This window comes from Ruditapes philippinarum, unplaced genomic scaffold (genome assembly GCF_026571515.1).
Source record: "Ruditapes philippinarum isolate M1 unplaced genomic scaffold, ASM2657151v2 ctg2206_1_1_1_1, whole genome shotgun sequence".
In the NCBI taxonomy this organism is placed as follows: Eukaryota; Metazoa; Mollusca; class Bivalvia; order Venerida; family Veneridae; genus Ruditapes; species Ruditapes philippinarum.
Genome location: NW_026856923.1, coordinates 14277 through 40366, shown reverse-complemented (window position 1 = coordinate 40366; position 26090 = coordinate 14277). Strand labels below are relative to the sequence as shown.

The following is a 26090-nucleotide window of genomic DNA, read 5'->3' as shown; positions in this document are numbered from 1 at the left end:
ATGTAAATGCATTTATATTATATTGTTTACTTAAATTATATCTGATTTGCAAATATTGATTTTCAGAGAGAGAAAAAAGACACAGAATGGCAGAGAAGGTATATTATTAGCCTTTATTGGTATCGATTTATGTATATTAGTTTGATGCTTTTCATGTTAAATAAATTTAAGACAACTTAGTTTAATTTTTTATATTGAGATATCATTATTGTTGAGTAAGTTATGAAGTTCATATGGAGCGTTTTATTATTTAATTTTATTATTTAAAGGTTTAGTTAATTATTGATTATATGTGCATGAAATGCACTTTTCTAATTAAGTACACAACTATTGACTTTATTTTGTTCACATAAATATTTGTTTATCGCATTTACATGGACATGAGGCTATTCTGTTTTAATATTTTGTTAAACATCCGCTTTCGCCTTCGTTCAAGCTCTGTCGGACGAATAAAAACCATTATTTCAAAAAGTATAGTAACTCAACGATTCTCGATAATTTTTCTAAAAGATGACAGCGTCTATGAAGATTTTAGATGTGTGAAGTTGGCGGTCCAGCGGCCTGGCGGCGTGAAGTTGGCGACCGGCGACCAAGCGCCTGGCGGCGTGACGTTGGCGGCCGTCGGCCCAGCGGCCAGCAGCCAAAAAATTTAAAGTTGCAGAAATGCTATTTAAACAACTTAACGGCATTTAATGAAGTTCTAAAGACATTTCTTATTATATATAGGATATATAAAAAGAAAAAAGTAACTTTGAGAATTTTTTTATTTAATCACTTTTTGTGAAGCTGGCAGCCAGCGGCTGACGGCCAAACTATTTAATGTTGCAGAAATGTTATTCAAACAATAAAACGGCATTTTATTAAGTTCTAAAGACATTTCTTATTATTTAAAGGATATATAAAAAGAACCAATCACTTTGAGAATTTTTTTTTATATTATCATTTTTGTGAAGTCAGCGGCCAGCGGCTTGCGACCAAAAATTTTAATGTTTCAGAAATGTTATTCAAACAATAAATTATTGCTATAATTGGCTGTAACTTTGTTATTAATCAATGGATATTTTTTATACTTTGACAAAATAACCTTTTGGACAAGACATTTTTAAAGGTTGCACTGACCTTGACATTGAGCTTTAAAGTGACCTTGACTGTAAAATTATTTAATTTGGTTTTCATAATTTTGACATTTAAGTACATATTTGATTCATATGTGGACAAAACAGCCCTTGTGACCAATCACACATGTAGAGTTATTTAGATATGACCATCACCTTTGGACAAAAACAACAAGTGTGATTAAACAAACCTATTAAAATTAACTAAATGAAAAATTATTTTTTGTTTTCAAGTTTCTTTTTAAGGATTTGTTAAAACCGTTTATTTGTTTGCTCTTAGAAAAGTAAAAAAACCGATTGTTTTCCCGCCCGGCGGTGGCTCTTGTTTATAGACCGATGTCTTTCATATTTAGTAGGGAGACACTTTCAGTTGTTCTCTAACTTTGGGTGAAGTTAGGGATCACTTACGTCAAGATCACTGGAGCTAAGAGAAGATGTTTATAGTTTTGTAGTTACAGCCGTCATTGAAAAATGTGCATTGACTACATTAACAAATATATAGGTTCTAATATTATTGGCTTATATAAGTATATACGTTGCATTAAAGCAATATGTCTGCATGTATGATTACTTACCGAGATAGGTACATAGTTCCGTTGACCATTCTCGTATTATTTTTACTGTATGTATTATCTTTTTAATATGTTGTTAAAACTTCATTAAACTTAAAACAAAACCCAGTATTTGCTCATTATTTAAAAGTACATGTATAAAACATACTATTATTGCACTTTTATTAGACTATTTTTCGCAAAAACGGAATCGGCAATTGTGTTGGAAAAAGGTTAGAATTCCTTACATGCCTGCGTCGTGTACACACGAGTATTTCACAAACAAGTGATGTGACATTTTAGATACTCCCTTTCAAGACTCTAAAGACGCAAAATTTCTACATTTTAAAAGGTACTATTCAAATGAAAAACCTAAAATGTCAAAATGTTAAGATTGATCAAAATGAGTGTTTTGACTTTAATGTCAATAATTGACGAGATGAGTCTACAGAACAACATAAAGAGCCATTCAAATTATCAAAAATGATTTTTTAAAATATATTTTTATCTTTTATATAACGCGAAATTTCTTATTAACATCATAATATGAAGGTATGTACCTCTACATAAAGTCCCGTTTTTATCATATTTATAACATTTCTACAACTGCCTGCTAGGTCGATAGAGAAAAAAAGCTTTCTAAATGTCAGTTTTCTTTCTTTTATATATATTCTAAATAAGATATGTCTTTAAAAGTGACTTAGCAGTCGTTTTCCAATTCTTTTCCAAACTTTCACAGATTAAAATTTAAGTCGCTAGCCAACTTCACAAAAATGATTAAATGAAAAAGTTATCTGAAAATTATTTTTTTCTTTTTATATACCTTTTGAATATCAAGAATAGTCTTAAGAACTTCATAAAGTCCCGTTTTTATCATATTTATAACATTTCTACAACTGTACAATTTTCTGGCTGCCAGGTCGCTAGAGTAAAAAAAAAAGTGTTTTGTTTCTTTTATATAACTATTAAATGATAAGATATGTCTTTAAAAGTTAATTAAGAGTCGTTTTTTAATTCTTTTTCCAAACGTTTACAACATTAAGACTCTGGGCCGCCAGACCGCCAACTTCACTAAAAAATGATAAAATAAAATAAAAATATTCAGTGTGATTTTTTTTCTTTTTATATATCCTTTAAATAATAAAAATTGTCTTTAGAATTTCATTAAATCCAGTTTTACTTTTTAAATAGCATTTCTGCAACATTAAAACTTTTGGCCGCCAGCCGCTGGCCGCTGACTTCACAAAAAATGATAAACTAATAAAAAATATTCAGTGTCATTTTTTTCTTTTTTTATATCCTTTAAATAATAAGAAATATCTTTAGAACTTCATTAAATGCCGTTTCATTGTTAATATAACAATTCTGCAACATTGATATGTTGGCCACCAGCCGCTGGCCGCTGACTTAACAAGAAATGATAAAATAAATAAAAATATCAAAGTGATTTTTTTCTTTTTATATATCCTTTAAATACTAAGAATGTCTTTATAACTTCATTAAATGCCGTTTTATTGTTTAAATAACATTTCTGCAACATTAAAATTTTTGGCCGCTGGGCCGCCTGGTCGCCAACTTCACGCAGCCAGCCGCTGGGCCGCCCGGTCGCCAACTTCACGCCGCCAGCCGCTGGGCCTCCGGCCGCCAACTTCACGCCGCCTGGCCGCTTGGCCGCCAACTTCACACATCTGAGGATTTTTGCATTATTTACAGTTATATCAAAGTTAATCTGGCAGTCATTCAAATGGAGACAGCGTTTTGAAATATTTTTTTTAAAAAGAAAACGTCTTTTTATAAAAATGGTATTGTTCACTAAATTGAATGTATGACATTTTTTTACAAGGACTTTACTTTCAGATAATGATATCTTTTTCTAAATCAAGTACTAAATGTTAAAGACAGTTGTATGGAGTCAAACACTAACACAGTTTTAAAAAGGATCCAAATTTGTTTTCTATGTGAACAAATACTTAGCCATATGTCTCTATTGTATTGATGATAGGATTTCTTCCTTCTTTTAACAAAATGATTGTGATGTTAAACTCAGATATAATCTTTAAAAGACTACTTTATACTGACAAAACACCAACAATGACTAAAATAGTTTAGTTTAACAAAATAACCCGTGTAAATACTTAAGCTAAATTATATGGCCGAAATGCAAAATGTGACCTTATATTATTATAGTTTGACGATTCAGATTCGTAAAAGATTTTGTAAAAAAAGACATATGATAGCATACTGGACCGGCAATCCAGAGACCCGTGGTTCTAGTCACGACTGCAGCATTCTGATTTTCGTGCGAGTGACATTAACTGGTGTTTCTCAATTAAACATAATACCGACCGGTTTAAATATCATTTTCTGTTGTTTTTTATAGTCCTTTTTATGATGTAGTCCGTAGGTATGTAAAACTGACCGGAAGAAGTGTTTTCTCGTACAGGCACAATCTGCGTAATACAGAAACATCACGGCCTACTCAGAAATATGCTTGACTTTCATAGACCAAGTCTTTAATTACAGAGACTGTCGTTATTTAAGCTGTTATAGAAAATAGTACAAAATTTGACAATGAAAATATCAAATCATAACAAATCGCATAATAGTGCATGAAGTTGATGGTATAAAATATCGAATTATAACAATTATAACAAATAGCATATCTTTAAAAGAAATCAGTAAAAGAACAGGTTCATTAAAACATATGGATAGGAGGAATATTTCCTTTTAGACATCCCCCTTAATACCATGTTGGACTTGAAAATCATTGTGATAATCGTTTGATAATCGGAATTAATTTATAACCAAGGAAAAAGGCCTACTAAATTCTTCTTTTTGTTGTTCTTTTGTTTTATTAAAATATAAATTAAAGTAACTAAGGATATATTTAACATATGTAATCTAGCTCCGAGAACGAGTATAAAGCCTCAGAAGACTTAGGATTTAGAAGTACAACACGAGTTCAAGTAAATCTTATTATGCGAAGGCTACTATTTCTTAAATTCATAAACCTTAATACTAGATTTACAAGATAGAACATGTTCTATTTAGTAATTCTTGTTGTACAGACCTATAAAGTCAAACATACATATAGTCATTTTTATATAAAAAGAATATGAAAAATAAACGAACAAAACTAGCAAAATAACCAAAAATAAATAAATAAATACAACAAAACACATATATACACAAAAACAACCCACCACAATTTATCTGGTATGGGGTCAAATTATTTTCCTTATAAGGTGTACTTTAAGCAATCAAAGATTTTACAACTTCCCATCAAATATTTTCATCTTCTGTTAAATGTGCACTTTTGTAAATATTCCATGCTAACTTACTATTATTTTTAAAACCTTTGTGTGTAGGTTAAATGTATTTTTCTTTTAGACAAATATATATCTTTCAGTTATATGAACAAAAAGTCATATTAAAAAATTTAAGCTTCAGTACCTTAATTAAACGATTCAAAACATAGAATTTCATCAAAATTATTAATAATATTTTCAGGTATTGAAATAAGCTTGATTTTTATCACACTCCAATTTTAAATGTAAAGGTGTTTCTTCATGGCGGTTACAAAATGTTAACAATCTTCATTTTAAAGAAAAGTGATTTTGTCCCCAATATTCTCTGAATTATTCTTGTCTGGAACCATTGAACATACGAATTTCTGGTACAGTAAAATATAGAATTATGTATTAAATGTCAATTGAATCTAGAAAGCAATTGCTAAAGTTGTCTCGGCATGTTGGTATATACGAATTCTAGCTAAATGTTCACATATATACATGTGTATTTTAATATATGTTTGAGATAGGATGTTTCTAAATTCAAACTTTTTTTCATGGTATTATGTTGAATTCTGCTTAAGCCAGTGCTAAGGGACAGTAATGTCCATGAACTGGGTCAATAAAAGCGAGCCTGCAACATTTTCATTTTTGTAGTTTTTGGCGTTCTTGAGGGGTTCTGTTTTCTCTATTTTAATTTAACAGTTTATAGGATATTGTATATTGAGCAAATCAAGGATCATTGTATTTTCTAATGCTGTTTTTAAATATGATATTGTAGATTTTTTGTCTTTTTGTCTGTAACTAGTTCTCATTAAATTAAATCTACAAAATATCCGAGTTCGTTAATAATATCTTTAACTAATCTGATTTCTCTCAAAATGTGATTATAGAATAAAGGCATGCTCCTCATACTGCCAGTAAGGTTTATAATGCGTTTTAGGTAAATTTTGCCATTCTTGGGGAGATTTTGTTCCAGTTGTTGCAGGTTGCCTACAGGTAGTTCGTACCTTTACTCAAATAAAATTCAAAACTTCAGTTGTGGTCATGTCAAAATTGAGGCAAAATGCCGGGTGTGAGAAAGAAGAAAGGTTGAGGCTATCACCGAGCACGTGGCGGTTACACATGATGTCAAAAATATGGCTACATAATGTCATTTTAGGTTACGTAATCGTAAACATCCACCAGTAAATGTTTCGTAAACGCTCCAACACCATACTTATAAATACTTACATTTTTTTGTAAAAAACAATACATTTGCTTCTGCTTCAATAAGGACAAACTAAACTCGTAAATTTAATGGTTTATGATTACTAAATTGGTACCACTACTTTTGCAAATTTCTATTTCTTAGTTCAATTAAGTCGTCATCGCATGACAGTGCTTTAAATCACAAACAATTATAAATTTTCCTTTTAACTCATTTTTGCTGAATTTTATACAGCATTACAATTTAGGTCATCCAGCAAGCGATATATAATATGTGTATTATTGTATTGATATGTTATTGAATACAAATCAAACTCTTTTAATGGACAGCGTAATGAATTGATACAATGGTGTTTCTAAATAAGTTCTGATAATATATTAACTGATTCATAACAATCTCATTTTCATACATCTATAAGAAAAACAGATCCTTGAAATTATTATTATATCCTTATCATCTGTAAAATTAACACTTACTTTGCAAATTGATACTTGTTTATTTGCATTTTCTATGTGCACCTATATGTTAAATCGTTATTTGTCTAGCTAAATAAAGGTTCATTTTAAAAGATTGCGTACATGCAATCCATTAAAAAAATCAAAGTTATAGCCACTTATTGCAAACAATCAGAAAAAGCAAGCAAAATTAGACATTTGACCTCTAAGGTCAATGTCATTATGTATGGAGGTCAAGTTTAATCTGGTTTACTTAAAGATCTTGTCCCAAGGATTGTTGTTGCCAGATATGAAGAGAATACATCAAGAACTTAGAAAGTTATGATCAAGGTTGCCGATGAGAACGGGAACGCCGTCATGACAGTAACAATAACTTTTTATTCCCCGAAAAAAATCGAGCTAAAATGATTTGTCCAGGGTGGAATATAGGTAACAACAACAGTTGAATATGTGGTTTTGAGCATTTTAATGATTTTAAAATCTTGGCGACAGTGGTTTCTGTCGTGAAACACGTATATTAATGTTATTCTGACGAGTAATTATTAAAAACTGAAACAATATACGATTAACAGACTCTATGGACATGACCCTTTATAACATTAATGACTCTGGATCAAAACTAACTAATCACCAGAAGAAAACAACGCAACTATGTTCTTCACTTTGAAGGCAGTCTCAAACATTATGTTTTAAACCATTTTTTTTATTCAATTTACATATAAATAACCCCCCCCCCCCCCCCCCCCCCCCCAAAAAAAAAATAAAGGTATGTAGGGATGTTACATCTGATAGTGTCACGCTTACTTTAAAGATCACACACGAAAAAGTTATTATACTAACTCTCGTCTGAAAAGATGATTGCAATCAAGATGTTTAACAATCACAACAGAATAAATGTTTTAGTGTGAAAATAAAGCTATAAATTATCCACACAACTCCTGAAATTTAGTCTCACGCGATCATTTATGTCTCTTACAAAGAATAATTTAAGGAGTGTGCATTATGACAATATAAGAGAACAATTGTGGTCATTAAGGAAATTATCGATTTATTTCCTTCATGTTTCAATATTTTCATTTTACATTTATTATAAAAAAAGTTTCATTGCTTCTTTATACACTTTACTTTTTGCTTTAAGGCTTTATTTATCTGTCTCTGATTTCCGTAATTAAAAAAATATTTAGCTTTATAAAATTGTTAAGGTGCAGTTCTTTGCCCAAACCACGTTGATGAATTGGAAGAAAATTCATGATTTTTGTGTTTATTTTTGTGCACAAAGCCAACTGATGTTTAAGAGGATCGAAGAAATAAAAAAGCATTATCCGACATGATATTATCAACAGTTTCTTGGTTAAAATTGTCTCTAATTTCTTGCTTATCTAAATGATCTGATATTTTACATACTTCATTTAGATCTATATTATGTAAGAATATTATATATTAAATATCAAATTATGTAAGAATTCATTTATTTTGATTAAGATCTAACTTATGTAAGAATTCATTCATTTTAGAGGTATCCAGGAGTATCATTAGAATCGATGTCACTATTTTTAGGAATTCCTACGTTTAGTGTTAAACTTATAGGGTTATGAGCATCATCTTTCAGGTGGGTATGTAAACCACACCACATAAAATATCTGATTCAGTTTTGCAAAGTATTTTTGATAGAACAAGATTAGATTTTTAAATATATTTCGACAATGTACATCTGTCAGTAAGAGCGATTCCCCTGAGGCACGTATAAATGTCTTTTTTTAAAAATGAAACTGTAACCAGAGAGTTCGACATGATCCAGATCATTTAGTTTTGATTCTTGCAATCCAATTACTTCATATCGGTTGAGCATTTTAGTAAATTCATGACATTTTATCTTTGATTACAACCCACAAACATTTAGCGAATGAATGATTGTAATGAATGGCGACAATTAATTTCATTCGATATTGTATTTTTCTGTAGACTTTTAACATTATCATTATTACTATTATCATAATTCTTATTATGACTTCATCACTATTGTTATAATTATTATCGTAATTAACATCATCGTTATTGCTATTATTATTACTCCTATTATTATTATATCAATTTGATTAGTCTTAATGAGCGGCAATCATTTAAGACTGACCGATGTGTGTCCCCCCATTATTACCGACTACTTAATCACAGAAAAAGATCACACATGTCACGCGTGACCTTGATCACTCAGCCAATAAAATGATAGTAAAATGCTTTGACAAGTCAGATGCTAATTAAAATATTTGTAATTAATCAAAATGATAATGTCACTTACGATATTGACAATTGAAGTCAAAGTAAAGTAAAAAACAACAGCTATCTCCGTCATTTCATGTACAAACATGACACAATGAGGTGACAGACATGAATAAAAGTACAATGAGGATCAAATAGAACATGTAGAAGTCGAGAAATAGTTTTGAAACCTTTCTGTTGAAAATGCGTCAGAGTTAAATCGCATACATATATATTTCTTTATTTCAGTCTCATCTTTACATGTATACATAAAATTACATATAAAACGTTAAACACAAACATAAAATACATGAAAGCCATTCTAAAAGAATTACAAGAGACTATTTATTTTTACCTCTAAGGGAGACAACTCCACAGTCCATATCACAGCAGTTACTGTTTTATGCACTGAGGAGTTTTCCCCCTTAGCTTCACAATTATCATTCTTTAAAAGGTTGTTGTATTTAAAAAAGAAAAATATGACCTCAATATAATCGAACTATTGCATGTTTTCCTACAGAAGGTTACATTGTGGTACAATGAATAAAACGTTACTAAAATGTTTAAATGCAAATGGTAAAAAGAAAAATTGACCATTATAAATCATTTAACCTTGGAAAATATGTCATTTATTACACTTGATACTTTACAATCTCAAAATATTACTAACTTCAGTATATCAACGATTTGTTTCTTCAACATAATTTACGTGAAGATCTGTTTTATCCATACAACACATTGGCTTAGTCAATGGATGTTTTATACAGAAGCAACATAATTATATTTGTCCAATATGTAATTAATATGGCCATTAAAACTTATATAAGTCAATTAATGACATTTTTAAAACCATATCCTGCCAAATAATATAAAATTTACTAAGACTGTTTTATTATAAATTTTTTTTTTATACTGTCCAATTAAATTTATCTAGGACTATATAAACTATACAAGAGCTGTCAGTAGGACAGCATGCTCGACTATTCTAAGTGCTTGATAGTAAAAGAGCCTTGATAATGTTAAATTTTTTAAGTTCACATAAGGGCTAAATTTTTTTTATGAATTCATGTTATAGGCCTTAGAGAGAGTCTAATTATACAGTATTGGCTTGACTTTTTCGGAAGGTATTGTCAAAAGGGTGTTTTATTGAGTATAATAATACAAATTACCTATGAATACATAAATTTGACAGAAAAGGTACCAAGGCTTGTTATTAAGATGTTTTATAAAGTAAATCACTGCTTTATTATTATGAATGCATAAAATTGTCCCAAAAAAGGCACAAACCCTTCAGTAGTTATTGAGATAACAGCTTACGTACAAGCAAAACTTTACCATGAATTTCTAAGTTGAAAAAGGGGAGAAAAATCAGCCTAAATGCAAGACAGAATTATGGATCTTTGTCAGTGACCTACATATATGACCCTAAATGCATATGTAAAGTTTTAAATAAATATCTTTAATAGTTATTGAGATATGTAAAACTTGCATGTAAACATTAACCAAGAGACTAAGTAGAAAAGGGGATATGAATCAGCCTTAATGCAAGATAGAGTTATGGAACTTGGTCAGTGACATACAATTATGACCCTAAGTGCATGTGCAAAGATTCAAGTAAATATCTTTGAAGACCTTTAACCAAAATTTCTAAGTTTCAAAGGGGCAAATAATTCTGCAAATATTGCAGGCAGAGTTATGCAATTTTGCAAACTGATGTACATTGTTACTATAAAAAAAGTATTTTAAATTTCAATTGAATATCTCAAGCAATAATTGAGATATTTGACTTTACAAAAAAAAGTTTAACCAAAATTTCCAAAGGGGCATAATTCTGTCAATACTGTAGGCAGAGTTATCCAACTTGTCAATCTGATGTACCTTGTTACTATAAATAAGTATTGTAAGTTTCAAATGAATATCTCAAGCAATAATTGAGATATTTGACTTTACAAAAAGTTTTAACCAAAATTTCTAAGTTAAAAAGGGGCATAATTCTGTCAATATTGTAGGCAGAGTTATCCAACTTGTCAATCTGATGTACCTTGTTACTATAAATAAGTATTGTAAGTTTCAATTGAATATCTCATGCAATAATTGAGATATTTGACTTTACAAAAAACTTTAACCAAAATTTCTAAGTTAAAAAGGGGCATAATTCTGTCAATATTGTAGGCAGAGTTATCCAACTATTTAATCTGATGTACCTTGTTACTATAAATAAGTATTGTAAGTTTCAAATGAATATCTCAAGCAATAATTGAGATATTTGACTTTACAAAAAGTTTTAACCAAAATTTCTAAGTTAAAAAGGGGCATAATTCTGTCAATATTGTAGGCAGAGTTATCCAACTTGTCAATCTGATGTACCTTGTTACTATAAATAAGTATTGTAAGTTTCAATTGAATATCTCATGCAATAATTGAGATATTTGACTTTACAAAAAACTTTAACCAACGCAGACGCCGACGCGGACGCTGACGCCGACACCGACGCCGACGCCGGGGCGACTACAATAGCTCTCATATTCTTCGAATAGTCGAGCTAAAAACAGTATTCACTTTTGAAAAATTGATAACAATGTGAGATCACAGTCTTAGTCTGGTTAAAATATTTATCTTATATATATACATGTGCAGTGCGTTGAATGGAGTGAAGTTATCCGCACTCCAGATCATGTCAATTGACTTTAGGTTTACTTATGTCAATTGACTTTAGGTTTACTTATGATAGCGATAGAAATACCATATTCAGATGCTCCTTCATTGGTCTTTTTTCTGGGACAACAGGGAATGTGTTTTTCTTTTTGCCTATGATACAAACAGAGAGAACATCGGCAATCTGATTTTTACTTGGGGTTAACGCCTCGCACAAATCAGACAGCCTCGTGTTTCGATTTGCTTTCTATTACTTAATTAACATACGATAAGGGTATACTTAAATTCAAAACTATAATGGTAAATAATTTGATATTAAGTGTTAGATTTGTGTACTTTCAAGTATCAAGTACTTGGAGAGGCAAAGCTGTTCAAACATATGAACTATCAGAGAAAGCTGATCTTACATTCAAAAATAGTGTTTCATTTCTTTTTATACTTTGTAAGAATGGTGTTTACTTTTACCAATGTGATTCGATTGAAGTAAAAGTTGTCACTGGATTGACATAGTGAAAATGTGATTAAAATTGGTAGGATTTGTGTTAAAGATTAAAAAAGAAAGAAAAAAAGCGTAATAGGGAAAATAAAAAAAAAAAACGCGTAGTATTAAACTGACGATTACTGTCATAGTCATATCAACATTTTTAAACAATATCATGGTGCGAAAAAAGGATTGAACAAAATAATTTTACTATTTCAATAAACATGCGAATCATTTTCAAGGTATATATGGAGAAGTCTACTGTTTAACAACAACAAAAAGATATGGAATAGAATAAAAACTCCATAAATACTTGAATACTCTCAATGTAATGAAGTGCTAATGACAGATAAAGGGAGATAACAAAAATAGCTTACTTAGCAGATGTTGTTGTATTTACTTCCCTTTAGTTAAAGTTGGGTAATAATAAATAAACTCTTTCTTTCTTTGTGAATTGAATATAATTTATAATGTATTTGATAGAAAAGTTTTCTGATCGGAGGGAAGTGGTGGTCTGCACATATTCTTTCATTGACCTGAACTCAACGAGAGCACGAGTTCGGGCATGGAAGCTTCAATAAGGTCTTCCTGCGATGACACGCGCCCAAGGCCGTGCCAGGTGCACTCCTGACCCTCAACTTCCCAGTGGCGGTCGGGAGTCAGAAGTAACCACGACTTCACGATGAGCCCTATGCAAACGTGGCGGAAGTCAATGTTCCCACGATCTTATAAAATTGAATAAGCGAATAGCGGTATCTACAATTAGCATTTAAATATCGTTAAGTTCGGTATAAACTGTTTGCTCGCGCTGTATACATTAAAGTATTCGTAGTTGTAAAACTTAATTCCCCATACAATCAGGAAGCAGTTATATCAAAGTGTTAAACATGCAAAATGTTATTTTACTACATGTTTTTAGAAATTAGAAATACATGGCAGAAATGAACAATACATGACAAAATATTTCTAACATATGCAAATGAAGAAAAATATTTCCTTTTATTTTGTATACTGAGGATAGAAATGACACATTTTATAAAGTGAAAAATGGCATCAAATTTTAAGATACGAAAAGTGGAGATGATAAGTATTGTTTTAGACCTAACCAGCGTCTTCTGACATTTCCTTTAAACAAATAAAATAAAAATGTGTGATCTGATTAAAATGCGGGATACTATAAGTATGTGCCACTAGGTCTCCTAAAACGAAACAGAGACTTAGCAACACTTCTTATATTCGGAAAAAACAAATTTCTATTTTAAAAATTACATATTGGTCAATGGCTTAAACTCTACTTTGGTACACTTAACAAATTTACCTAATTTAAGACGTATTGTTGCTTATTGGTATTGATTAATTCAGATGTTTTGATAACATTTGGTTTTCTATAATAATAAGGTTTCAAGAATCGCTTGCGCTCAATTTAGCATTCAAATAAGAAATGAAATCCGTCGACTAATTTATGACATGACGTACATAGTATTTCATTTAATTGGATTCTTGTTTAGTTTTCGGTTTCTATTGGAAGATGTTGGTTACGAGTTCGAAATCGTATCAGTGAATATAGGATGGTTGACCTTGGCAAGGATAAGATTGATTCTTTATCAAATTTGCATTTAAAACGTTTTAAGAAATTAGCCTTGATAGAATTTTCTACAAAACTGCCATATTTATTTTAAAAGATATCAAGGCACTGACTTGTTCATTAAAAAAATCTTTAATTGAAAATTAGAAATTATGTTTCAAGAATTTTGGTTAGAAGAGTGTGGAGTATGTTTAAGGAGTTTTATTTTATCAATCAGTGATTTGCCATGATTTAGTGTGTAAAGATTGCTTCGAGTATATTAAGAAGTGTCCTTTTTGCCGATATCTTATTTTAAAAACAATGCACAAAGAGAAAAGTATAGTACAAACATTCAATTTGTTGCTAGTCGATTCCTGGACATTACCAGACGTTTTTTAAGTGTTCGCGATGTCAGGAAAGCTAGAATGAACTGGAACTTTGTTCAAACAAAACAGGTCGAGCATTTGATTGGTTAACACGAAACTGGATAAGCCTAAATAACGCAATTCGCGTTTTTCGTTTTGTATATACGGCTCTTATCGTATTATCCATATGTTTTCTAAACCGTGAAAGTCCCATATAGAAGGGACAACTTTTTGTAAGCTCAAAACGCTTACTAAACACTGTTTATCACAGTGGTACACAATACGTCTGTTGAAAAAAACACAGACGCATTCACAATGTTAAGACCAAAATTTCTTTCAACAGCATGCGCCGAAAGAGAAAAATGTTGTTTTCATTTTGAAGCGCAAAAGTCCAATATCGCCGTTTTGTGTGTGTGATAGGGTTTGTTGGATTGACCTATATAGACACGTTTGTCGCAAGAACGGGATAGAGAATTAACAGGTGCTCGTTGCATTATAGTTAAGTAGTGAAAAAGGCCTTATCTGTTGTTACTGTCTCGTGATATAAACAAAACAACAATAAAAACATGAGGAAAAATAGAATGGCTTAATTTTGTGTTTACAAATGTGACAATACTGTTATTCTGACATTATTTCGTTTCAGACACAAAGCGCTTCTTCAATACTTCGTCAAGTACAGCATATAATTGAAGAACAGGTACTTTACATTGCATTTAAGTCATCAAATGCATTAAGCTTTGTTTGTGTATATTTAACAGAAGTTCACAGAAGTTTTGAGACAATCAAAATCACATGTCATTTAACATGTAATTGTGTAAGTAAACATTTAATTTTGTAGAATCTAGTATTTGTGTGACCGAACAAAAACATCCCCAAACTTCCTGTTATATACTGTAATAACTCCAATTCAAAACTGCATTTTAAAAGAAAGGATGGCCTGTCTCATTGTTTTTATCTTCATTATGTAAAAAAACGGACATTTTAAAGAAAAATTTATGGTATCTTTACAATAAGATATAATCACAAAAATTGACAGAACTTCACAATACCCCTTAAATACTTAACAGGGAACAGGATTATGTTTTGTATGATTGGAATCCCTTGTAATTGTAATATTACATACTAAAAATGGAAATTATAACAATTCGGAAAAAGACATATGTTATATTTTGTTAGAAGCATTTAGAAACTGGGTTCATGATATAAAGGGAATAAAGTATAAATTAAATGACTTTCTTGAGAAAAGATTGAGCAATTTTTGAAAAGCTTATATAAGTGTCTCATTTCATAAAGGTAAGTAAAGCATCAAAAGTGTATAACTTTTTATCAATATCGAAGTGGCTAGTGTCTCGTTTTACTCCTGCGTACTCATACAATATAATTCTGTATTGTATTCAACAATGTATAATAATTTCAAGGATGTTAAAGAAAACAAAGTTAGTATTTTGCATTATGTATTAAGACCTTACATACTGCGCGTGAAATAAACATATATATATTATCATCATTGTAATATATACCGGAATGCAGAATTTGTTGTTTTTGTGAGTGCACGAGATCAAATGAGTGAGAAACAGAAGCATAATGTTACGGGGACTCGATCATGATATTACAATATTGGCCCATAGGTGATGACCTTGGATGATGAATATATAATTTACTTAATGATTTTAGAATTGGATAGGTGAAAATCTTGTACTTTGTAAACTGAACTACAAATAAGAACCAACTCTTTATGCTCATAAACAGTTTCTCAGGAACGTATGAGTGTTAGAGTAAACACATATTGAAATATGGAAAGTAATGACAAGCAATGAATCTCCATTAACAAGAATTTGTAACATGGTTACCAACGTACACTGCCTCGGGGAAGTTTTATATGAAGCAGAAAATTGTGCTATTTCAAAAGATTGAGTCATTGATCTTAGGACTTTCAGTCTTTAAATGTATTAAAGAAATAAAATGAAACATGGAATTTAAAATTCTATCATGCTAAGCTTTGACCTCTAAGTGTGACCTTGACCTTGGAGGTAGGTGTGAAAGTGTTATGCATGACATATCGTCATATTATTGTAACTATTTGTGCCAAGTATTTTTAAAATCCCTTGAACTATAAAGAAGTTTTAGATCGGACAAAAAATATATCCTATTACAGACTTTGTTAATCTTTGACCTCTAAGTGTGACCTTGGAGATGAAACCCATGTTTTGCGCCTGACACAGCGTCTTTTTATTGTGATTATTTGTGCAAAGTATTTTTTAAATCCCTTGATCTAAGAAAAAAGTATGGACTGGCCACAAAATATACCCTATAACAGACTATATTAATCTTTGACCTCTAAGTGTGACCTTGACCTTGGAGGTAGGGACACAGGTGTTACTCATGACATATCATCTTATCATTGTGACTTTTTGTGCTAAGTATATTCAAAATCCAATGATCTATGAAGAAGTCATGTGTGGGACAAAAATATAATATATAACAGATTTTATTAATGTTTGACGACCTCTCAGTGTGACATTGACCTTAGAGGTAGGGGTGAAGGTGTTGTACTTGACATATCCTCTTATTATTGTGACAATTTGTGCCAAGTTATTTCAAAATCCAGAAGAAGTTCTAGATCGGACACAAAGTATACCCTAAAACAGACTACGTTAATTTCTGACCTCTAAGTGTGACCTTTAACTTGGAAGTAAAATGCAGGTGTTGCACAGGACACATGGTCTTATTATATTGACTATTTGTGGCAAGTATTTACAAAATACTTTGATCTATGAAAAAGTTACGGACCGGACACATAATAATCTATATAACAGACTATGCTAATATTTGACCTCTAAGTGTGACCTTGACCTTGGAGGTAGGTGACGGTTATTACGCATGACACATTGTATCATTATTGTGAACAACTGTGGCAAATGTTTACAAAATCCCTTTAAAGATAAGAAAGACATGAACCGGACACGACATATACCATCAAACAGGCAATGTTGACCTTGAATGAGCAAGTGCGACCTTGACCCTTTTTTCAAACAAGGACCCGTTACTCTGGGAATAATTATCTTCCCGTTTATCACGGAAAATCGAACATGGTAGGATTTTTGAAGATTCCACTTTAGATGTAATATTGCAGAATTCGCAGTAAAATGCCATAAAGTATTGGCAGAATTATTATGAATTTAGTACAGAAAAATTGTCAAAACTACTTCTCACCTGATCATAAATAATTCAGCTTCCCTCAAAATCATAAACTATCTTTTATCCGAATGTTGTGGACGTAATTTCAGTTTAAGACGTATGTGCAAGTCTATGCCTTCGAAATTACAAAAGAAAATGCATTAAATGACAGAAACAAATCTAGCTTGTTCATATATAATGGAGTAATACGCATGTTACCATGTTTGCTTCTAGAGATTTTAGTTTAAGACGTATGTGCAAGTCTATACCTCCGAAATCAGTTTCGTTTTTCACATGGTTTAAAAATAAGAGCTTGAAAATATCAATTGGTATCAGTCTCTGTGTATTGCCATTCAAATCAATGTCATTTCTGATGTCACAGGTTACTTTAGATTGCCACCAAGTAAATTTATGACTAGCTTTCATGTTCATTGTCTTTAGTTGGTTGTATTAAGCGGAAAAATATGTTCTCATTTGATGTCCCTCATTGCTGGAAATCTCTACTATAGTCTTAGATCATAATATTTGACTTCTAAGTTTACTGTTTTGTAACATTTGTGTTGGTACATAAGGTGCATTTATATGTTATAATAGTATGTATGTATCCATGCCGTGTGAAACATTAGATTTGATTTCAAACATGAATCAACATTGTTTCCTTTTCAGAGTTTTGTTGACAAAAATGGAAAGAAAAATGATGATACAAAAAAGGATGTGATTGAAAAAATTCAAGTGAGTTAATTTCAGGTTCAGTGAAGAATGATTTAAAGATTTTCATGTGGCATTAAAATGTGAAAACTTAACTAAGATTTCATATATCATTCGACTCCAGAGTTTAATCCGCATATTGGTAAATATGATTATTTCATGAACACACTACTTATACAACATAAAGCTTTTACAATATTGGTAAATATTAATTTTGTTCTTTATTTGATAAAGATCAATCAATGGTTCAACATAAATTCACAAGACAGCCTGAAGGACAGCTAAATCCTCTTCCGCAGCAGATGATATGAATGTGTACCCCTTGACCTTTAACTAACCATGGCCTTGATGTTGTGCCATGTTTACCATTTGCAAATAATGTCATGATAACAAGTTATTTAGAACCTTCTATAATGTCAATAAGTTATGGAGAACATGTAAACTTGACATTGGGGATAGCTACCTGGATGTTACTTGGGGGAAGCAACCTGGATATTGTGCTCTGCAGATTGTGTCATTTTGGGGATCATTTGTGCCAAGTAATTTTAAAACATTCGAATTGACTTAACACTTGACCTTTTAAGTATGACCTTGACATTGAGGGTAGCAACACAATAATTGCGCTTAGCACATCGTCACATAATGGTAATCACTTGTGCCAAGTTATTTCCAAACATTTCAGCGGAGCGTACACGAAGTGTTATGGACGAACATACGGACGGTTAGGCGAGCGGATGGACTGACAGACAAAAGCCATTCCTATTATCCTCTCTCCACTTTAAGGAAGGGGATTTAAAATAAACATTGTTAGTACATTTCAGATGAAGCAGATGGGTCATGTATAGCACTTTGATTAGTTTGTTAGGAAACATTTTATCTATCCCATGTGACGTATATAACAGATATCTTTTGTGCTAAATCTCTAAGAATGTAAAGACAATGTGATTGTTCGGCTTACTTAATTTCATTTATGCTCTGCCAGTTATAGCTTTATGTCAAATTACTTGAACCTTAACTACGATGTAAATGATATGATGTAAACATATAAACTGAAAATTAATATAGAAAATAATATTTATTTTGTTTTTCTTTCAAAATTGTTTCATTGTCATTTTTAGCAAATTAACCGATTTATATTTCTGATAACTAAACGTCAAACGAAAAAGTAAAAAAAGAAATGTATGAAATATATGTCAACATTCTCAACAGATATCATTTACAATAGTAAGCAGATCATTTATTCGGTTATCACATGTTTGTCATTTTTACTTTAGCATGTGAGAGATTTGATTGAAAAAGATGATCGGCAGCAAAAACCTGGTATTTTCTCAGGTAAACCTAAAATAACGTTCGTATTTATAATGATTTCATCTGTATTCATTTTAACTTACCTGGTCACAAAGTGCACACACTTTCCTCAAAGCTCAATGCCCATAGCTTAGATATTTTGCAAAAAAAGGCATCACCTTGTGGCCCTCTACAAGGATTATTTAAATCATGCAGCTGGAGTCGAAACTGGCCACGCCCTGCGGGTGACTTTTGTTCATATGAAAAAGCAGGAAAGTCAAGAGCTGAGCTATTTGGCATGTGGAATTGCCAAATGGACCTGTATAAAAGATTTATTAATCGAGCTTTTGGGATAACAATAGCTATACCTTGAGTGTAACATTCTATATGTATACTTACGTAGTAAAACTCATTTAAATAAGTCACTTTGTGTGAACTTACAATACCATGAGCTAACATATTTTTCTTAAAGAATTTCGTAGCAGCCATGTACAAACATTTTAAAAAGATGAAAGACTTTGTAAAAAATAAAAAATCCAATATGACCGCAATACTGACTTTGAAAATTAACCACGAAAATTAAAAACTGTGAACTTTTCTCAGGTGAGCGATTTCTTTATCAGATACTTTGTAATTTTTGATATATATGATCTGAGATGGGAACAATAATTATGTTATAATTATCATGTAATCTCAAAGGTAACGATTGACCTTCATAGATTAAATATATATTTTTAACAATTGCTTCCAATGCAAAACTTAATTATGAATCCTTTAGAGTTTGGACTAAATCGCACGAAGATACACGACGACAACTTTTTAATATAACGTTTTATTAACTTAATGGTTTTAAAAAGCAATTTTGTTTTGCAGGCTGGTTTTCAAACGAGGCAAAAAGAGAAGTTCAGCTATATATTCCAGAACAGATTTTAAATGATTCAATAAAGTTGTTTGGCGAATCTCTTGCAAAGGAATTGAAAAAAAGGGTTTCCGTTGAATCTCAAATAGTAAAGAAAAAAGCTTTACAGGCAGCTCTACCACTTCTATTAGTCTGTCCTTCAGGCTCGAGACTTGGCGCACATACTGACCTTGCACTTCAGGACTTTCAATGTAAGTTAATTAAGGTGTCTTATTCTGAATAATAAAATGAAAACTAGAAATGTGTTATAACGCCACGAATGCCCCCACATGCAGCCTAAATTTCAAATATCATTATAATAATATTTAATTCCGAATTTGTTTGCACAAACCATTGCTTTCAAAGACCTTGAAAATGTCAATATTAAAAACCATTTTTATACAAAGTTTAAGGCTCTGAAACTATTCAGTGTTAAACTTTTACAAATTGTATATGGCAAATTTTAGTCAAGATAATGATTAGAAACTGTGATTTTTAAAACCTTTTCCATGGGAAAACTGTCAAAAGACACATGAACCTGACGAAATTAGAATTTGAGCCGAATGTTTTTGTAAAATACCAGCACATGCAATATCAACACAGAACATACATTCCGACAAAAGTTAGAGCAGACACTGATAATTTCTTTTTGTCTTAGTTCAAGAAGGATGAGACTTTAAAAAAAAATATCGGACCTAAACCGAATTCGAACTCGACTTGTATTTTTGGTTAAATACCTTCACATGCGATTTTAACCTTATTCATACATTTCCACAAAAGAGTGCGGAAACTAAAAATTTCATTTTTTTTTCAACGTTCAAGTGGGATAACTTTATCCAAAATATCGAACCAAGACCAAATTCCAACGTGACCTGCTTATTCCTATGACATATGCATACATTTTATTTGAGTTGAATGTGTACAACGGCTTGGGAGATAATGAACGGGAACTGAAAATTTATTTTTTCCAAAGTCAAAGGGGCATTTCTCTGCCAGAAATCATAGAACCATCACCAAATCAAAACTTTTCTTGCTTAATTCTTTTATGGATCCATTCAATTTGAGGTGAATATATACAACTGTTGGGGAGATAATGAACAGAAACTCAAAATTTTCTTTTTTTTCATTGAAAAGGGGCAAAACTCTACAAAAAAGTAATCGAACCATAGCCAATTTCAAACTTGACCTGCGTAAATTGATGACGTATCCATATATCAAATTTTAGTTGAATAGGCACAGCTGTTGGGGAGAATGGAAACTGAAAATTTCTTTCTCTTTCTTTTGGAATGAACAGAAATTAAAAATTTCTATTGTTTTTCCAAAGTTCAAGAGGGATAGCTCTGTAAAAAAATCATCGAACCATAATTTATATCAAACTTTACCTGCGTATTCCTATGACATATCCACATATTAAATATGAGTTGAATGTGTACAACTGTTGGGGAGATAATGAACGGAAGCTGAAAATTCGTCTTTAATTTACAAAGTTAAAGGGGCATTTCTCCGCAAAAAACATTGAACATGACCGAATTCAAACCTGACCTTGACCCATTCAATCCAAAGGAACAAAACCTTAACCTTGGCCCAACTGACCCCCTTACTCCATAAAAATAGAATACTTCTCAAATTATGTTCCTATCAAATATAAGATATTTTTAGTAGATAAAGGATATACTTGTAACAGTGTAAAACATTTTTTGGCTTTGGTGATCTTGACCTTGACCCAAAAGTTCCCTAATAAAACCCGAAGGAAGAAATACTCCCTAGGCATGTCAATTTAAACATGAAATACATAAATTTATCAAGTAAAGGCTGTATGAGCAAAGATGTTAAATAATTACATCAGTTATCTTGACACTAGTGACCCCTTACTCTGTAGAAAGTAAGAGGACCATTCAAGGTATCCGCCTAAAATAATTAAGTAAATAAAGTAATAAGAGAAATTTAAGGTAAACATCTGGAAACGAAGTGATCCCTCGGAAGCATTAATCACAACAAAATTACAAGAGAATTGCAGACTAGGGAGAAATCCACTTTGTCCATGTAAATCATAACCGGCATATTGTCAAAGTGACGAAATAGAAAATAACTGACAAAATGGACAACACAGTTATATAACTTGGCATTATCGTGTACTTTGCATTGATTAGTAAATGTGGAAATTATAAAGACACAAATACAAAATGAACCTACGATCTTTCTGGTTTAGGTTAAATATATCCATTTTCAAAGTGCTGAACAGGGCAATAACATGGAGAGATCCCTCGTAAGCACTAATCACAACAAAATTACATGCAAATTGAAGACTCGTTTTGATTTAGTCTGTACATGAGGTATAATGATGAGGTGCCCCATAGCACCGGCTTGAGCGGTACTGAATTTCCAACACTTAAAAGTGCTGGAATCAATGATCAAAAGGATCAGAAAAAAAATAACAAAACTGAAGTATGTGGCAACTTCTTACAGCTGCCACACCATAATTATTTAACTTATTTTAAAGATCATGCACTTTGTAATGATAAGTAAGTGAGAAAATTATGAAGCAATTGGAACAGAAGATACATAAGATCAATCCAACTTGCCGTTTAAGCTTAACCCCGTGCGGACAGATGGACATAATGAAGATTGAATTACTATACCGCCCGAAAAATAAAAAAGAGTGCCAAGATGGCCCTAGATCGCTCTCCTGGCCCATCTACCACATCCAAACAATGTCTTAGACACGCATCCTGACCATGTTTAATGACAATTGAGTCAAAAATGTGACCTTAAGTGTGTTTTAAAGGTTTTTCAATATTTTATCAGTGTGACCTAGGTTTTTACCCCAGATGACCCATATTAAAAACTGACCTAGAAATCACCAAAACAAACTTGCAGACCCATTGGCAGGATATTTTTGAATAACTACTGTGGCCACTATTTTTAGCTCCTGTGACCTAGTTTTTAATCAGAGATACCCATATTTGAACTCCAAGCAATTAACTAGACAAGCATTCTGACCAAGTTTGATGAGAATTGAGTCAAAATATTTGGATCAAAACTGCAGCCACAAAAGTATTAACAAGATTTTTATACTTTTGCCGGTGACCTATTTTTTGACCGGAGGCAACCCATAATTGAACTTGACCTAGAAATCATCAAACTACCTTCCTGACAAATTTCCAAAAGATTTAGATCAAAACTGCAGCCACTGGAGTGTTAACAAGATTTTTCTATTTTTAGCTCCTGTGACTAGTTTTTGATCGGAAATTACCCATCTTCAAACTTGACCTAGAAATCATCAAAATAACTTTCTTGACCAATTTCCAATAAATTTGGATCAAAACTGCAGCCATTAGTGTTAACAAGCTTTTTTATTTTTAGCTCCTGTGAACTAGTTTTTGACCGGAGATGACCCATCTTCGAACTTTACCTAGAAATCATCAAAACAACCATCCTAACCGATTTCCAGGAAATTTGAATCATAACTGCAGCCACTATATAGAGTGTTAACAAGATTTTTCTATTTTTAGCTCCTGTGACATAGTTTTTGACCGGAGATGACCCATCTTCGAACTTGACCTAGAAATCATCAAAACAACTTTCCCGACAAATTTCAAGAATATTTGGATCAAAACGGCAGCCACTAGAGTCTTAACAAGCTTTTTCTAGTTCTAGCTCCTGTGACATAGTTTTTGGCCGGAGATGACCCATCTTCGAACTTGACCTAGAAATCATCAAACCACTTTCCTGAAAAAATTTCTGAATATTTTGATCAAAACTGCAGCCACTAGAGTGTTAACATGATTTTTCTATTTTCAGCCCCTGATACCTATTTTTTGACCGGAGATTACCCATATTGAAACTTGACCTAGAAATTTTCAAAACAACCTTCCTGACCGATTTTCAAGAAATTTGGATCAAAACTGCAGCCACTAGAATGTTAACAAGCTTTTTTATTTTTAGCTCCTGTGACTTTGTTTTTTACCAGAGATGACCCATCTTCGGTCTTGACCTGTAATTAATTGAGACAAACATTCTGACAAAGTTTGATGATAATCCAATCAAAACTGTGACTGCTAGAGTGTTAACATACCAATTGTTGACGACGAACGACGCACAACGCACGACGACGGACGCCCATCACTATATCTCACCTTGACCACTTCGTGGCCAGGTGTGCTAAAACACAACCAAAATGAAGCGAGCATATAAAACGATTCTGAATACGGTCAAAGCCACGTATTTACCTTTTGGATGCTCACGTCGCAGTTCTAAATATTATGTTTGGAAATCAAACAGCAGATAACATATGCAAATGCATTGTCCATTGGAAGTAATCAGAGTATGTGAATAACAATTGTCTATAAAATGTGCATCCTGACCAGAACTCTATCTTCTGAGACAATTGAAAGTACTTTTCAAAAGCTGTTACTATAATTAAGATTACGTAAACCGTGATTAATTTATGTGATTATTTTATCTTTTCTATCTCTAGCAATAATCAATATCCGTTGCATTGATATTTGACGATTTTCAGTACTTCGAAAAAGTAATATGACCTATAAACATTTTTTAAGTTTTGTTGATGCAGGTTTATATTTATCTGCATCATCGTATTTGCAAACGAATTTTAAAATATTGTTTGTTAATTTATTTCAGGGGATGAACCTTTCATCGTTATCATCATTAATTTTGGGACAGAAATGTCTTTACCAGAGATAGCATCGAGCAATAAAGTACCACTGAAACCTGCTTACGAGAAAATAGTATTTATCGACATGGCTTATAACGAAGATGATAAATTGTACGAGTGTGACATGAATAAAAATGCGTATTCCAAAATCAAAGCTTTTGTTGCCAAGAAAAAGTAAAACGACAAGCAAATTGTTTATATTTGCAGTAACCATTGACCAAAGTAATCATAGTTTTAATGGAATCTTATTCGGTCCAAATAGGAAAATTGACTTTTTATAGTTTTTGTAACACCCTCTTATTGCGATTATATTTCAATATAAGCAAACAATTTAAACCAAACAATAAAATGCATTTGCTAAAAAAATGTCACATGTTAAATCAACGGGAGGAAATCATGAAAGAAATCAAAGCTGTGGAAGTGCCGCCATTTGAGAATATGACTTAAATTGTTTCATACAGCCATTGTTGCTCTTGTCTGCAAGTTTTATATAATTTTGTTGTGATTAGTACATCGGAAGGATCACTCTTTCTCCAGATCGTTATGTCTTATAATCCGTACAAAGACAATAAAGGCATCAACATAAAAAACTGATCCGCTTTACATTTCACAGTATCTGTATATATCATCTGACAAAAAGCTTGCATATAAGTGATCGTCAATTCATTAGTTCTAGTTGGAATAAAATTTCTTTGTCAAACAGATATTTTAATCTCAGTTACTAGCTATTTGGTCATACAGAAATGAAGTGTTTATTATTTTATGCATTTCTTTAGTGTTTGTCTTTGAAATTCATACTTTTATGCAACAAAATGAAAGATATAAAATATAATTATATCATATGTATTCTCTTGTTTATTATTTCTAAACAGTATTAAAAACGTGTAACAATCTTTTGTCAATAGTATTAATATTATATTTAAAAAACAATACAAGCATTTAAGCTTCAAATGAACTACATTGTATATATAATATATTAAGATTAGAGATCATGGTTTTCATTTTATTTTTCATCCGATGATATTTGCATGTATACTAATTATACTGAAAGCCATATCAGAAAATCAAAAAAAATGTAATCTCCGTTGCCTTCCACTTTCTAAGCTGCATGCCACAATATAGAAACATTTTGTAAGAAATAAAAGTAATACTGTGAAATAAAATTAAAGGAACGTCATTAAGGTATATAAGCCTTGAAACAAGTTAATTATGACAATGTACCACCATGACTTTGATTTCCATTTAGATGATATAAGTCTACTTAAATGTTTCTTAAAGAAGGATTGGGTGCTTTATTTAACTTGAAAGACTAATATCAACTTCTGGATAATTGAAAGTCCACGGCAGAACATCTAAAGTTTTTTTCTAAACAATCCTTTACACGAAGGCCGAATGGTTTTATT

General features: G+C 31.6%; 1 protein-coding gene across 1 annotated transcript; it reads left to right on the top strand.

The window, feature by feature from the left end:
* Nucleotides 1–25583, top strand: LOC132748149 (uncharacterized). The gene is made up of 6 exons (XM_060737698.1): nucleotides 1–98; nucleotides 14586–14639; nucleotides 17786–17851; nucleotides 19102–19159; nucleotides 19988–20224; nucleotides 24654–25583. The coding sequence occupies exons 1-6, from the start codon at nucleotides 87–89 to the stop codon at nucleotides 24863–24865; spliced, it is 639 nt and encodes a 212-aa protein (XP_060593681.1). The 5' UTR covers nucleotides 1–86; the 3' UTR covers nucleotides 24866–25583.
* The last annotated feature ends 507 nt before the right edge of the window (nucleotides 25584–26090 follow it).

Coding starts and splice junctions, on each gene's coding strand:
- LOC132748149 (XM_060737698.1), top strand. Junction 14,640..17,785: donor AGCATATAATTGAAGAACAG/GTACTTTACATT, acceptor TTTCCTTTTCAG/AGTTTTGTTGACAAAAATGG. Junction 17,852..19,101: donor ATGTGATTGAAAAAATTCAA/GTGAGTTAATTT, acceptor TTTTTACTTTAG/CATGTGAGAGATTTGATTGA.